Raw genomic sequence first — 15,809 nt, 5'->3', positions numbered from 1 at the left:
ACAAAAATATTTTAAATTATATACAGAATATACCACATATAATGCATATCATATATTAAATTATAATAATATACTAATATATCATACAAAGTTATTATTACGGAAGTAAACATTTTATATCAAAATATATTTTTATATTTTTACCTAAAAATCCACTCAATACTAAAATAAAACAAACTGCAGTTGCATATGGACTGCTGTGTTGTGTGTTTGCAGACAGCCAGCACGATACAGCCCGCATCACATCATCTTGATGGCCACCCATCACTTCCATGTGAAATATGCACAGGACTGCACAACATTAACCACTGGTAAGAAAAACGTTCACCCTCAACTCTTCACCCTCCTCACCCTCAAAACAGTGGCCACTCTTTTAGGCGAGCATGGCGAGATAACACTAGCTGCTTTGCCTCACATTCTTATCCATAAAGATGATATTCATTTGAAGTAGAATTAGTGAATTAAGTAGCTACCTTGCATGTTTTCGTAATGATAATTCAGCGTTCAATATATAACACTGGCACTCTTACCCCAAGACAATTAGCTGCTCAACAAAAAATTTGACCTTGAATTAACAAAATCGAGAGAAATGTTTGGAATAACAGACACACAGCAGATAACCTGTGGAATTTTTGTGGCTAGTTAGGAAAAAACATTTTTACTGCTAATTTTGATATGACTAGCACATGCATCCTAAACAGAAGCTGACGCACACACCTGGAACACGCACCGTGCAAGTAAGGCATGAACACATCCTACCTTATGGTTGTCAAGCCTCCCTGTTTCCGCACAGCTAGCTTACAACAAACCCATAATGGCACTATGACCTAAAATGGCACTGCTCACTAGAAGGAATTCTCAATGGCTTCTCCTTTATAACCACGGTGTAAAAAAATATTTTTACAAGGGTGAAATCAATCAAGCATTGGTGCATTTGAGTAAATGTTTTTTTTTTCCGCCATTTCTTTTTATATAAACACTTTGTTCACAGCAGAAAATGGGCACAGAAATCACCCTCTAGTAAATAATTTCATCCCCTATTACTTGGCATTAACACAATGATAACTGCACTGACAGACATGCATCCTTGTCACAGTTTAGTATCTGTTGCAGGTGGTGTGTTGGGGGAAAAAAAATCATATATATCATGTATACGACCAGGAATCCAGCTAACAGAGGAGCTTAATTCTTGTATTAAGTTAAAAGGAGAGAGTACTGCTTTCAAGTACGAGTTCCTCTAGCCACGCTGCATTTTTCGATTTACTGATATCTCCTGACTGTCTAGTCAGCCAAATTTAATGATGGATTTACTTTGTGTTCAATTATGAAATATTTGCCAGAGAATGCCAAGAATGAAAGTAACAGTGATGATGTCAAGTATCATGACTTGCATTTTACTATCCACATTTTCAACATTACATTACAGTGACATTACATCATTACATTATTTTCATCTAGGAGATGCTCTTATTCAGGGCGACTTATAGGGGTTATCCATTTATACGGCTGGATATATACTGAAGCAATCTGGGTTAAGTACCTTGCCAAAAGGGTACAGCAGTAGTGCCCCAGTGGGGAATTGAACCAGCAACCTTTCGGTTATGAGCCCTGCTCCTTACTACAATGCTACACTGCCGCCCCATTCATGTTAATTTTACTAGATCCATGAAACATGTCCTCAAGACTCCGAACAATGATGATCCTGGAGATGAAACATCTAAGGTGACTTTAAACAATCTGTTCCTTAGCCATAGCCTCTCTTCAGCCCTGAAGCAATAGCGCCATACCAAATTTGTAGCAGCCAGAATGCTGAAGGGCCTCCACCATGTGGTGATGGAAACCCACACAACCAGCAGACTTGATCCTGCTCGTAAAATGAGAGCTGAAACAGGCTCTGTTTAATGGCAACCTCTAGAGGTAATGCAATGCTACTCATTATTTTGCAAGTGGCTGCTCAGTCTGTGAGTCATTGACTGAGTGAACTCTAACATTTATGAAGCCACGGCCAAACAGCACAAATGACGTCAAGTGATTTATTGTTGTTTCCAAGTCATTTTGAAAGAAAAAAATAAATAAATAAATCACCAGCTATCCATTTCACATTTTGGCAATGATGTGACAGCAGGGTTCTGGAATGTGACCCATCACAACTGTGTGACAGCGATACGTCGACGGAGCACGACCGGGAGGACGTGAGACCAGCTGAACTCTAGCGACACTCAAAGAGGGCCACTGCGCTTCATCACCCCGGCCTGCATCTACAGAGACCCTGCCGGCCTAGCGCCCAAGGCCCGACGGGCCGAACATACGCCAGTCACTGGCTTTCGGCCTGCATCGCTCCGCTCGTCTGGGCATGACAGTGGGTCACTGATGCAAACTGGCCTGTAATGAGGAGGCAATCTCCCCCCCCCCCCCCCCCCCCCCCCCCCTTCAGTGGAAGCCATTTGGTTTTAATGCACTTCACAGCCACAAGCACTCCAGACTGTTTACAGTGGTCCTGGTGCGCTTGGTCCTGGCCTCCCTGCATAAGAGTAAACATGTGACTCAGTAATGAAAGGCACCAAAACAAAATGAATACAAGCCCTGCACCGCGCAAGGAAAACAACCCAGCAAGCTGTCTTTGATTAAGCTGCACTGGAGTAGCTTCCTCTGGAACCACTTGAAAAGCAGGGGGCTCTCCTTGAGAGGCGTGCTGTATATGTGCGTTAAATAACCATCCCACGCAACCACAGTTCACTACACGTGCATTCGCACGCAGAAAGAGAATTAAATCAGCGAGCACAGTGGATGCAAAGTTGTTGTTTTTTTGCCCTTTGCTCGGGCACAGGGCTGGAACACAGAGCAGGCTGTGTTGCGCGTTCAGGACAGAGACAAACAGAAGCATCTTTGTGCAGAGCGCCCGCCCACTTCTTCTGTGCCCCCCCAAGCCCCCCCCCCCCCCCCCCCCGCAGACCCCCATTGGTGGTCCCCAGCCTACAGGAGGCACGGGATGGCGAGAACGAGGGCCGAGCTGTGAGCCCGTCCCCCTGTGGGCCTCTGGCTCCCTTCAGATGGAGCGCGGACAGGGGAGCTGCAGAGACACCCGGATGAATCACGCACACTTACTGTAAGCTGTGAGTCACTCGGCCCAGGGCGCTGGACCCCGGCCACACACACTCGCTGCTGCTGCGTAGGCCTCGGAACGCGCAGGGCTTCCTCCGCAGCCTCAGAGCGCCTCTTACGCACAGCGAGGGGCTCAACAGGGATCCAAAATAATTACATATTCTCAGTTTAGCAAATATAACGCTCCACTACTGTGCAGCAAAGTCTGAGCAGTTAGCAGTTAGCCAGAATAATGTTTTCTTGGGGGATCTCAGAAGTATGCTAAATTAAGAGCCTGGCATTCTAATATTCTTCCAACATTTAGTTAAATTCACAGAACATAAACCTGCATAGGGCTACAATACTTTCTAGCAACCTTACACATACTCAATACTTTTATTATTATTATTATTTACATACTTTACTTTTACAACGGAAAAAGAAATCAAAACATTTAGACAGCCATTATTATGATGCAGAAAATTTGTAGCACTGTACACAAAGTTTTTTTTTGTATATAAAAGCGGTAAAAAAAGATTTCTTCTGCACTCATTCAGAATAATTTTGATAACGTGGGCTGCTCCGTCAAGATACGTTTATATACACTAATTCTGGCTTGCTATATACACAAACATCCAGCTAAAATGCCTTCTTTTTCATAAACAATGCCATGTTTTACCACCTAGTGTTGGGTAATGTGAACTGCAACAACAGATGTTATTACCAGTGAAGATGTGGACAGTCTATACACTGGCGCACTCTGGATTTTGAGCACAGGTATTATCAATGACGTACCATTAATCATGGAGTGCTGTGAATATGTAAATTGACACGTATGCATTGTACTTAGTTATATGAAATGTTATTTTTATAACATAATTGCTCCAAATGTAAAGTTTGTTTCAACTTTTTTTAAAAAGAAAAAGATGGTAACAGCCATCCCAAGAGACCCTGAAAAATTAATTTGTGTGCAATTTATTTTCAAAAGTACCTATGAGCCATATAACTTCATAGCTAATGCGAAATGAGTCATAAGTTGGTTTCTATGTGATATTAAAAGGGTTCATTTAATATGAAAACCGATGGGAGGATAAAATGGTCTTTAATGGGACATTAAAAGAGTGCAGACATGGCGAATTTAAGGACTGCAAATGGGTTTCAATTTCAATTTCAATTTCAACTGTTGGACAACAGTGAGCAAACAAGCATAACATAAGCATAAGCATAGAATACAGCATAAATTTGAGCTCGTCATAAACCTAAAGTTCTAACCATGTATTTTTTTCTCTCAGAGTAATGTGGTAGTTTTGTAGTTTGCGGCATACCTGTAGCTGTATGGTACTTCATTGTAGCAGTGGATCAATACTGTGCCATTTATTCCACCACTTTAGATGCAAACCAGTCACTCTTCAAGTAGATTAAAAACACTATTCATTTTCTGACATAATATACTGGAGCAATGCTGCAGTTATTATTTTGATATGAGTGACAAAGGATTTACCCCACAGAGCCTGGAAATATCCCTGTTACTCTTCAGTCATCTGTCACTGAGCTATTAGTCCAACATATGTCACATTGCATTTGAAAGTTTTTAAGTTATGCAGGGTGTCTCGTTATCTGTGCAGCTAATTGCCTATGCACTTTTGTAAGTCACTCTGGATAAGATCAACTGCAAAATATATAAATGTTTAATGTCCTCTGACAGTGCTTAACGTGGGTCAAAGCTTTCATGAAATGAAATATGGGCACATATTTTACCTGTAGAATTATGGTACTTAATAGTACTGTTATAATGCTTTAACAGAAAACAAAGCTCATAAAGCTGGTCACAAACAAAGAGCATCCAAATCCACCATTAACTAAGCGCTATCACACCACTGTCATCACGGTCTGACACAACAGTGGAAAATGCTTGCCTGCAAGCTGCTATGGATGGCAGCGTTATGGCAGAGGTGGACAAGGTCACCTCTGCGAGTGATACTCAGGGTTATTGCTTAATGATACATGTGGCCCTGCGCTCCAGCGCGGTAGACACTTTCTGGCAGCTTTGTGTATTCAAGGACCTTCCATTGTCAGCGGCTGTTTCCTCTCTCTTTTTATAACTGCTAGCAGTGTGGAAAAAAGCAGTGGCACAGCTAAACTAAAAGAACAAGGCTTTTCTACACATTCTGGTAAGCAAACCCTCTTTTGAGTTTATTAAAGGCTTTCTGAAGGTGCTGGGGAATGATTTGATTGGGTTCTGCAATCCAGGCATTGAAATGCCGTGCTGTTGACTTTCCAAAGCATTCTTGAGTCCCCTCTCCAGTGTGAACGCTTGAACACTGTAGGTCTTAAAAACTGAAATCATACGCAGACAACCTGTCTGCACACTAGCAAACCTGTGTCCAGATTTTTAACGCTCTCCACATTACACTACATTACATTACATTATTGTCATTTAGCAGATGCTCTTATCCAGAGCGACTTACATAGTTTACAATTTCATCCATTTAGCTGGATTTTTACGGGGGCAATTGTGGGTTGAGTACTTGCTCAAGGGTACAACAGCAGTGCCCCAGCGGGGAATCGAATCAGCAACCTCATGGTTACGAGCGTTGCACTTTACCACTATGCTACACTGCCGCCACTCCACAACTATACATGCTGTAATGATGACAGGGCGAAATGCAGAGGACAAAGCAGGACAGGGGACACTGCAGGGGAGGACAGGGGGACAGGAGGAGGACACGGAGAGGGGCACGCGTTGCTGACCTGCGTGCCGCTTGCTGGAGGAGGAGGAGGAGGGCTGTGAGAGGCTGGCGGCGGTGCTAGGTGGGGAGTGCGCCCCCGGCTGGCCGCAGGCGAGAGGCAGGGTCCCCGCGGGCAGTGGCTGGCCCCTCTTCAGTAGCTGTTTGTGCTCGTGCTGGCGGAAACGCGGGGGCACCTCTCGGGGAGGGTAGCGCGGGGCGGCCGGTTGCTGCTGCTGGACACTGGAGGGGGCGCGCTTGCCATTGCCGCTGCTGCTAACCGTGGGGACTGAAGGAGTCGCGCTGGGGTTGGCAGGGTGGGGAGGGCTGGAGTTGGGCTTGGCAGATTCTGGCACTGCAGAGACAAACAGCAAAGGCGTTATAGCAGCGGGGAAAAAGCAGCAGGACACACAAGCTTTGCCCTCTAGGACTACTGCTTCACAGAATACATGGGGGTGGGGGGGGAGACGGGAACTATGCAGAAAGAGCTTACTTCAGCTGCGGCGTGTGCACCTTCAGTTACGGCGGCTTTATAATGTAAAGACCCTTCAGTTTCGTTTGCTCCCAAGGAGAGCTGAAGGGTACTATGATTTAAGAGGAACGTGAGACTGGATTTCAGATTCAGAAACTCTTATAAAATCATTTTTCGGTCCATCCCTGTTAAATCTTCCGCACAACACCTCCCTAAAAGCCTCATGGGTTGTGTTAAGCCCTAAAACCATTAAAAAAAAACCCAAACGATCAGCATCATGCTGGTGCAGATGCAGAGTCTGGGTTCTGCTGTGGCTGCACAGAAAGCCATCCTGTCTCTTTCAGTAAGTGCAGACCGAAAGGGTCCCATTAGAGGAACTTCATACTTCCTCTGACCCCCCACTTCAAAGGCCGACCGTGCCACTCATCACTGCTCTGCTGAGGCTGCAGGAGTCCTGTGCCAAAAAAAGTGCACGCAGGGGCGAGGGCCGCGTTCCCACTCCACTGCTGGGGTCCCCTCTTTGCAATTTAACAGCAGTTGCGCCTGTTCAACCATTTCCCAGCCAAACTGTATGTACAAAGCCAAGGGAAAGACCAATCGCAGCCTAGGGAGTAAATGCTCGAAGCAAGAGACCTGGAGGACCTGGAGGCTAGAAGCAAATCAAACCCAAGTGTACTCAACATATTGTACATAACACCCTGTGCGCTTGGTAAAGAAAACTACTTCAAAGCCCTGGCACTTATGAGGAAAATGCATCATTGGTATCTGCCAGGATTCTGTGCAGTTTCATTCTCTTGCTTTGAGTTCCTGTAATACTGCAGGTAAAAAGGCTACGTTCCCCCCCCACTATTCCTTAGAGGGAAAATGTGGGTTTTCATGAGCCTGTCTGAAACAACAAGCAGGTGGTCCACTGGGAAGAGAGAGGGGAGCTGGCTCAGGATGTAGTTTACACATTCCCCCCATCTACCACTGCAGAGCGGGGACCGAGCGTGCGTGAGATGGTGACTTGGTACAGGATCACTGCATTACCCAACACGGCACTGTATGCTGACTTCTACTTGGACGTCGCCCGGTTTCCCAAAGAGCCCACATTAGTTCCGCTTTCCCCTGCTCGGCCGCTACGGCCTCAGGCTCTTCCCTCTCTTGCGGGCTCGTCTCCTCGCTTTCTGGAGCCGACGCTGACGGAAGCAGCACGGTTGCGCTGCCTGCGGACTCCGCCCACAGCCTGCTTGAAAGTAGGCCAGCGCCAGTAACGCTAGAGGGCTGAGCTTGCAAAGGTCAGCATGATAAACAGGATCATGCAAAACCAACAACGAACCTTAACTAAATGAGCCAGACGGGGTCCAGCTTCACAGGCAGATTCTGGCTTTGGAGAAAGGGTACCATCATACTGGGGAAAGATGCAGATCAGACCCCAGGCAGTAAATGCTGCACACCAGTGTACTCAGTGACACTGCAAGAGCTGGAGTAGCCCAGTATCTCTTCTACACCAGGCCATCGTAGTGCAGAGAGGTGAGTTACTACAGTACAGGAGCACATGGATACTGTGTATATATAATAAACCAAAGAGAACCTTAATAATAATAATAATAATAATAATAATAATAATAATGCTTGATTAAGATGGCGACTGATATACATGTACAGCTACAGCCTGTAACCATATACACACACACAAACATACAAACACACACATATGCACAAACAAAACTGCAGCATGTAAAGCCCTATAGTGGCAGAACTGCTCTGCAGTTCCAAGATAAAACCAAACGATCATAATCCATACGGTCTCACTTGCTGCCGAAAACCTTACGTAGCACCGTCCCACCGTACACCGCGTCTTAACGCATGCACCCCTACAGTCAGGCAGACGTACACGTGCACTCGCACGCACGCACCTCAGCCCCCACCCCCCACCCCCGGGTTCTGCCTTCCGTCGCGGGCGCTTATTTGCACGGCTCAGGTCCTCCAGCACAGCCTCGCTCTGAGCTGCAGCCGCTGACGCCAATCCCTGATTAATTCCAGCTCAGCCTGCCTGACATGCGCTGAGCCAACCAGCACAGGAGCGGCTGTGTCCTTGCGCTCTGTCTCCCCACACCCCTCCCCTCCTGCGCTCCCTCCCTCCCTCCCCGACTCTCTCCCTCCCCCTTCCTCCATTTCTGTCACCTCATTGTTCATTATTATGAATATATTACAGGAGGCAGATGGGCCCCATAATTCTGTGCTATTCTCACAGCCAATCTGAGACCAGCTTTTTTTTTTTTCTCTCCCTCCTCAGTGCCGTCTCCCCCCACGAAATCTCTGCACCGATTCTGACCGCCTGAATTGGGCCTCTCTGAAGTCGATCCTTCTGGAAGCTTGCAAAGAAGCTGCCTGCCTAGCCCTCTGATTGGAGCGCGGTGTGGGGGGGGGGGGGGGGGGGGGGGGGGTTGGTACAGTCCTCCACTAGCCAGACCAAGTCCTACTGCCTAAACATACAAGCCTAATCCTCTTACAATTACAGCATCGTTCTCCCTCTCCGTTTTCACAAAACAACGAGGGAGCGCAACAAACGCGGCACTTATTCTCCAGTGTGTTTGTTGATGAAATTTACTGTGCACCGCAATCGCTAAAAGTGCTTTTCGGTAAATGTTATGAAACTGTTGTTCAAGTCTGAGGCAGCAGTGTGATTTGTATTGGCCCTGGGATAATCTGCATTTAATCACCTGATTTACGCACTAGCTGCACTCGGGAGAGACTGGGGGGGGGTGGGGGGTGGGGGGGTTTAAGAGCTCTGACGTTGCCAAACAAACAAACATCCAAACAAAACAGCCTGGCTCGAGAGATCTAACGGAGCTTTTGAGGATATCAAAGTCACGGAGAAAGCCCTCATTTTCAAAAACAGCCTGCAGTGGGAATGCACTGTGAATACCATGAAAACGATGGAAATCATCCTTAAAAAAATGCACACTAAACAATGCACCCCAGTGCTCTCTTGTTCATACAGTAAAAAGTAAATAATAGAATTCCCACTGTTGAAAGGCTTAATTTTCTGATTGAATAGATAACACCTAACCCCCACTGTCACAACTTGAAGAGGATTTGGGAAGCCGCGAGTGTACAGAAAGACTAAAGGGAAAAAAAAAAACATATTACTCCCTTTCAGGTAAACCAAAGGAATTTAATTGAAGTTGAAGGGTGGCAATTTAATAAATTATTATAACAAGCGTACTGTAAATTCCATTAAACTATCTGACTGAAGCACTCTCAGCAATCACCTCTGAACTTGTAATTACAGGCTTCCATAGATGAATGGTTAATTAAACAGAAAAGCACTGAAGGAGAAGACTGCACACAAGGAGGCTTTCAGAAATTCAGAGCACTCACAGTAAAGTATTACTCACCGCTCTGTCAGAAAGGTTACACTGGCTTTTGTCTGAGAGGGTATTTGAATGCACTAACACGTTTATGGACAAAGCCGGAGCAGACCGCCTCCATCTGCAATCCCCAGGTCTGCCTCCATGTCCTTTTTTGCACGGGGGAAGTGCAGTCAGCGTGGGCTTAAAGCTACCGTGGCAGCGAAAAAACACAGACACACACACACACACACACACACACACGTGAACGCACACAGAGATTTTAAAACGCAATCTGGGTGCCACAAAATGCCTGCATGTTTTTCTGCTGCTCTTGACGGTAATGCTTCTGAACACGAGCAGACAGTAAAGTAAGACCGCGCCAGATGAGACCTGGCAGCAACATTACGGTGTACAGCACATGTTTGAGACCGCAGCCCCCTGTGACACCCTCGGCTGGGGGTACGGGGGGCTGGGGTGCCTGGAGAGCAGGGGCCGATCCAGGACCGGGAGGTGCTGAGTAGGAGACAAACACAGACATGCTGTCTATCATTCTCGAATATTCAGACGGCGGGCTGTTGCTATGGTGATGCCGGTTGCCTGATGCACCTCTGCTTACCCTGTAACAAGGGCTCTCCCCCGCCCCCCCCCCAGGCCCACCCCACCCCACAAAAACACATCCACCCTTTCCCCTGGGGTAAGCTTCTGTCATCCAATAAAACAAAGTGCTGCTTGAGCACCCCTTATTACGAATTCTAATTAAACAGGCAGTGATTAACTAGGTATTCATCCACTCTGCAAGAGTCTGCCGCAGCGTCCAAGCACTGGCATACAGCTACAACCTCCCTGCCTGGCCCTACTGTAGGAAAGATATGCCATGCTGCTTCTTACTTGCGCACCAGTGACAGCAACCAGCCAGGAAGGCCCAAATTCAGCACTGCCGACCTCCCTGTCGATTTATCAAAAACAGCACAGCGAAGTCTACACTGTGCTTCTCTCAAAAAGCCAAAGCAACCACGAAGAGAGAAATCAATCGATAAGATAAAATTCAAAAAAATCAAAACGGCAATTAATTTGATCCCATTAGGCTGAGAGGCAGGAAGCGGCACTCCGTTCAATTACGAGCGGATACGAGCAGCGACGTCATCACAGGTCACCATGTCACCGGGATCTGGTGGGTGGGGGTGGGGGGGGTTACGGGGGAGTGGGGGGGCGGGCCTCCCCTTCCCCGGTTTGTTTTCACGCTGCGGTGAGACGGGATTAACTGCACAGTGCCATGTCTGCGTGAAACGGCTATCGGAAGCAACCGGAGCAGAGCAGAGCAGAGCAGAGCAGCGACCGCAGGGTCCGCAGATCCGCTGCCCCTTCATTCGGCACGTTTTTAAAGGCTTCTGAGGTTCCGAGACTCAGCAGAAGCATATGATTAAATATGATGCTGCGCTCAGAGGCAGCGGCTCTCAGAGGCCCGTTTCTGCAAGCTCTGCCTCAGTGCCAGCGCAAGGCTGAAACGGCAGATGCACAGCATACGCGCACTGCGAGAGATCCTTTAGTGGAATTAAAAAAAAATGCCGAATAACAATGTAACACATATTTTGAAAAAAAAATTAAACAGGATTCACAGTAAGAGGATACAATTACTTTCATCAAACTAAGCAGTTATTTTTTCCTTCAAATGAGGAAAATCAAGATTTCATCCCACACAGGATTTCCACACGAGAATTACGATAAACAGCGTTACAATGTGAAAGTGAGAAACACGTTCTTTCAGTTTCAGTAAAGTGCTTACTAAATGAATGTAATGTGACAGCAGTCTGCTAGTTACAGTGAACCCAATTCTCACCTTTCCTCCCATTTCACAGTAATGTAACTAATCAGATAGTCAGACTGCCTAGACCACAGGAATAATTAACTTTACTGCGCTGCTCTACCCTGCCCTATTCAACATCAGCTTAAAATCTAAAACCAACTAAATTATAAAACAAGTGTACGCGTACTGTGAATCCTGGTATATAACCCAGGTCAAAGCACTGCACAAATGCCCACAACTGGCTGGTGTCAAACGATGATCTTAAGTCTTCAGCTAAAGGTAGCAAGAGATCGGCCAACAATCCCCATGCAAAGGCAGTCTCTGAGGACTGATGTTCCGTGGCGTGAGCTCTCTGTGTACCGCAGGTCACATGCTCTCTGCCTTTTAATCCTACAGTAGGTATGTATGAAGACAAAGAGGCTCTGCAACAGCAGTCCTAATGAAAGCACTGAAAGGACCTGGAACAGAGGCAGTGGGCGGGGGGGCTGCGGGAACCAGGCTGGCGAGTGGCGGTACAGCCCCAGGCCGGCTGTAAATCCACGCTACCTCCTACCCCCACCGCTCGTGCCAACTGTCCGCTGGCCGGCGGGCGCTCTATACACATCTCCCTCGCACTCAGGTGCTAACTCCACATGAATGCACGCTTACATGCGCTTGTTTTCCCTCCGCACAACGCGCTCCTTAAGGCCTGAGTTATGCGTGGGGGGTTTGCCTGCTGACTTCGGTTAACCTAATGTGTGTGCGCAGGAATTATAAAAACAGGAATACATCACTGCCGTGACCCCCGCACCGAGAGGTGGTCTGGCCCGGCTCTCCTCTGTGCCAGCGGGGGCCACAGCGGTGAGCCGGACTGGGCTGGGCTTGGCACGGCAGCGCCAGACTCGGGCGCTATCAGTCTCCCGAGCCTAAAAATCCTGCTTCGGCTGCACGTAATCCAGATCATCCATGTCACCTTCTTAATAGCGCTGCAATTATGGAGATGAGAAGGGGAGAGCACAATGGCCTCGTACGCCGGGGAGGATGACGGCAGTAACGCACATCAAGAGCGGAGCGCTGTTCCACTTTGGGATCTTTTTCCCCATTCAGCACAGACCACTTCACACGCACAGAGAGGGGGGAGAAGAAAAAAAAAAAAAAAAAACACGCATAATTACTGCTTCTAATAATAAATCTGCAAAACATAATGTGCCCTTTATACAACATTAATTTATAGAGTGTTTATAAATGTTACAGTAACAGAGAACCTATGAAAGTAAATTAGCTTCTAATTAGATTGCGATTCACGAAATCCGACACAAACTGTTGATGTAATTAACTGAATGTGAAATTGCAAATTAATCCAATATGAAATTACGATGTCGCAGCCTCGGAATAATGCAGTTATCCTTGGTGACACTATGTAAATATGTTGCGCTGTATGGATGTTGAACAGGGTCTCCGGGGAAGAAGAAAAACACTGTAAGGAGGAAAAAAAAGAAAGACTGACATGTACTACATTTGCTCTTTAACCCTTAGAACTGCAGTGACAGCAGAAATTGTGCGCAAGAGCTAAATGATAACAGACGGAGACGTGGAGTCTCAGCCCTAGCGTTATTTCAGCTGTCAGTGAAAGAATCTGCACCTGTTTTCAGCGAATTACATTTGCAACATTTGAGCTGACGCTTTCTGATGTACATATATTTTTTGTTTCCCACCCCGTCTGAAAGGCCACTTTGCCTTGGTTTACACCTTCATAACACCTATTCCTAAAGCCTACTGGCGGTTAGCACCAGCTGTTCTCCAACACTTTAAAGGTCCTATAACATTCACAGCACATTGAACACCCTTCCTCTGCACCGAGGAGATGAGCGAGGGCGTAGTGATTCAGGGACTGCAAAAGCCGTCTCCGTCCCCTCCTCTGCCCTCTGCTGACAGGGGCTCCGGCTTCACACCGGCAGGCCGGGCTGTGTTGCCGCAGGCTGTCTGGAGGAGGCAGCGTGTGACGCCGCTGCGCTGTAGCTGACTGCAAACCTCCAGCTAATGGGGGGCAGAGAAGTTAATTCCACAGCCCCGCAGTTTATCTCATTTTCATAGGCGCGCGTGCGGACGTCTGAGGCGGCACCGATTACCACAAACAAATTGGAACGCCGAGAGGCGCGGCGCCCGCGCTGAGAAAATAAGGGGTAGGACGGAGGGGTGCGAGGCCGGCGGGGGGGGGGGGGGGGGGGGGGGTGATGCAGGGGCACGTCTGACGCGCGCATTAACGCCTTCCCGCGAGACGCCGACACCAACGGCGACCCCTTACGCACCTTTCAGGCTTAGGAGAGAGACATCATCTTAATCCGTCCTCCCTGCCCCGGCACATCACCTCTTATTTAATAAACAGCTGGAGACTGAAGATACGCCGGCTGAGTGATTAGTTTCCCCCCCAAACCTGCCACCTGAAAATCACCTTATTATTTCATTTAGCGGAAGTGCTTTCAGGTCTTATTTGCTGCTCCTCTGGCTAATGCGAGTGTCATCTCGGCAGGCGGTGACAACCTTGGTTTAGAAATGTGCCTCGCTGTTTTGCGGCTTGTAAATTTGGAAAAAAGGCATTGGTCCATCTGTATTTTTGATCCTGGTAAACACGCCGCTATAACCAAATACAGCTTCTGGCGCACCAGCCCTAGTTTTTAGGCCTGTCTTAGCGGAAGTGTATGATACGTGTCTGTCTGAGGTATTTAAGTAAGAATGTGTGTATGTGTGTGCGTGTGTGAGTGGCGAAGGCTGGGGCAGCTTGTTTTGTCAGCCGTCGGAAAAATCTTCAGAGGCCCCCAGAGCCGCAGCCCCTGCTCAGCGATTCAGCAGACAGGAGACCTGAGCGTGTTCTCACTCTCGCTTTCACACGTCTCTCATCTCTCTCGCTCTCCAAAACATCATATGGCCTCCTTCCGTCGCTCTCTCTCTCTCTCTCTCTCTCTCTCTCTCTCTCCGTGTCTCTTTAACCTCTTGCACTCCCACCTGGTTCGGTGCAGACTTTCACTGCTCTGTGTGAATGTTCTTGAGCTGATCGGCCTCTCCCCTGCTCCTGCGCCCTTCCTGTCTGTCCCCGCGCAGGGCCTCCTCGGTGTTGTCTTACACTTCCCTCCCTGGCCCAGCTCCCTCGCTACCCCGCCGCTGCCTCTGCCCCAACTAATCCGTTTATGCCTTCTGCGAGAGGATCTGCCTTTAACGGTCGCTCAGTTCAATCAACTCCGCACGTTCGGTGCTGAAACTCATACCCGCGCCCATCACGGCAGAATGCCGTCGCCCCCCCAGCTTTTCTACAATCAGATCGTAATGACCGACCCGCTCCACTCGACTCCAATCAGTCGCAGGGCATGCGGCAAAGCAGATGCAGAATCAATGGCGTTTGATGGAATCTGGCCAATCGCCTGCGCGCACGCCGTCAGGAGTCGCTGGAAACTCGGATGCTCTTTGATGACTCATGGCGGGGTGGGGGGCTTTGTGACTTTTCCTCGGTCCTAATTAAAGCGCTTTCGCTAAGGCACGGACGCTGCTCCAGGCAGAGAGGGCACGCACAAGGGGAGGGGCTGGAGGGTCCACAGCCCTGTCCTATGCCTCCTCCCTAGCTGCTCAGGAGCTGACCGCAGTGCAACCAACAGTCACTGAATATCCTTTCCGGAACAAAAGCCCCCGGTCCCACCCATCTCCTTTCCACCCCTTCGCTCTAAGAGGGAGTTAAAGCACCCCCCCCCCCCTAGTTCAGGGTCGTATGGGACATATCCCGTCCTCTGTGGAGCTCAGAGCCGGCTACCATGGCGCTCTGTCTCTCGGCCCCCCCCCCAACCCGAACCCTGAGCGCGGAGCTGGGGGGGGGAGCAGAGTGCAGCCAGCTGCGTGCTCTGGTGGCCCTCGTCAGTGCTTTACGAGCATGCGTCCCCCCCCTGCTGGCTCAGGTAGACATGGGGCCCGGCTAAGGGTTAGCGGGAGTGCAGCTCCAGCCTCCAGCTCCTCCCCCCACCCGTCTGAGAGCCAAGTGCAGAGTGTGCAGAGGCTCCAACTTACATATCACCAGCTGGGAGGGCTGCAGCTCAGAGCGGTCGCTTCGAGTCAGAACCAGCGCCGGCCGGCCACACAGCAACACCTACAAATCTCTGGGTGCCATTTAATCGTCTGTTTACCCCGAAACAGTACTGATCATGCGCTAATCAAACCAGCACATGTTCACAAAGTTACGCTGTATGATTATAGACCTGCAAATGGTCTTTCTGAGAGTGAAAATGCCAATCCTTCGCTTTCCATCTGATGAATTCAGGTTTCGATGCATGCATTTATAAAAGCCATATTGACTCACCTTTGGTTTTCTGTTCAGCAGCCTGAAAGGAAAATTTAATACACGTTAACTGTTGAAAAACAAGTTCCCT

At 48.2% G+C, this 15,809-nt stretch overlaps 1 protein-coding gene across 4 annotated transcripts in view; it reads right to left on the bottom strand.

Annotated features, from left to right (window-relative positions):
• tnrc6c2 (trinucleotide repeat containing adaptor 6C2) overlaps positions 1-15,809 on the bottom strand; it is a 56,567-nt gene that overhangs the window by 25,990 nt on the left and 14,768 nt on the right. For all 4 annotated transcript variants that reach the window (XM_036524094.1, XM_036524122.1, XM_036524112.1 and 1 more), the window contains exons 3-4: positions 15,740-15,761; positions 5,833-6,162 (exon numbers count right to left, since the gene is read on the bottom strand). In XM_036524094.1, the coding sequence (XP_036379987.1) occupies positions 5,833-6,162; positions 15,740-15,761 (352 nt within the window). The remainder of the gene's footprint in view (positions 1-5,832; positions 6,163-15,739; positions 15,762-15,809) is intronic.

Source organism: Megalops cyprinoides, chromosome 1 (assembly GCF_013368585.1).
Source record: "Megalops cyprinoides isolate fMegCyp1 chromosome 1, fMegCyp1.pri, whole genome shotgun sequence".
Taxonomy (NCBI): domain Eukaryota; kingdom Metazoa; phylum Chordata; class Actinopteri; order Elopiformes; family Megalopidae; genus Megalops; species Megalops cyprinoides.
Note: the sequence above shows the minus strand (reverse complement) of the source record. Positions and strands in the feature narration are given on the sequence as shown.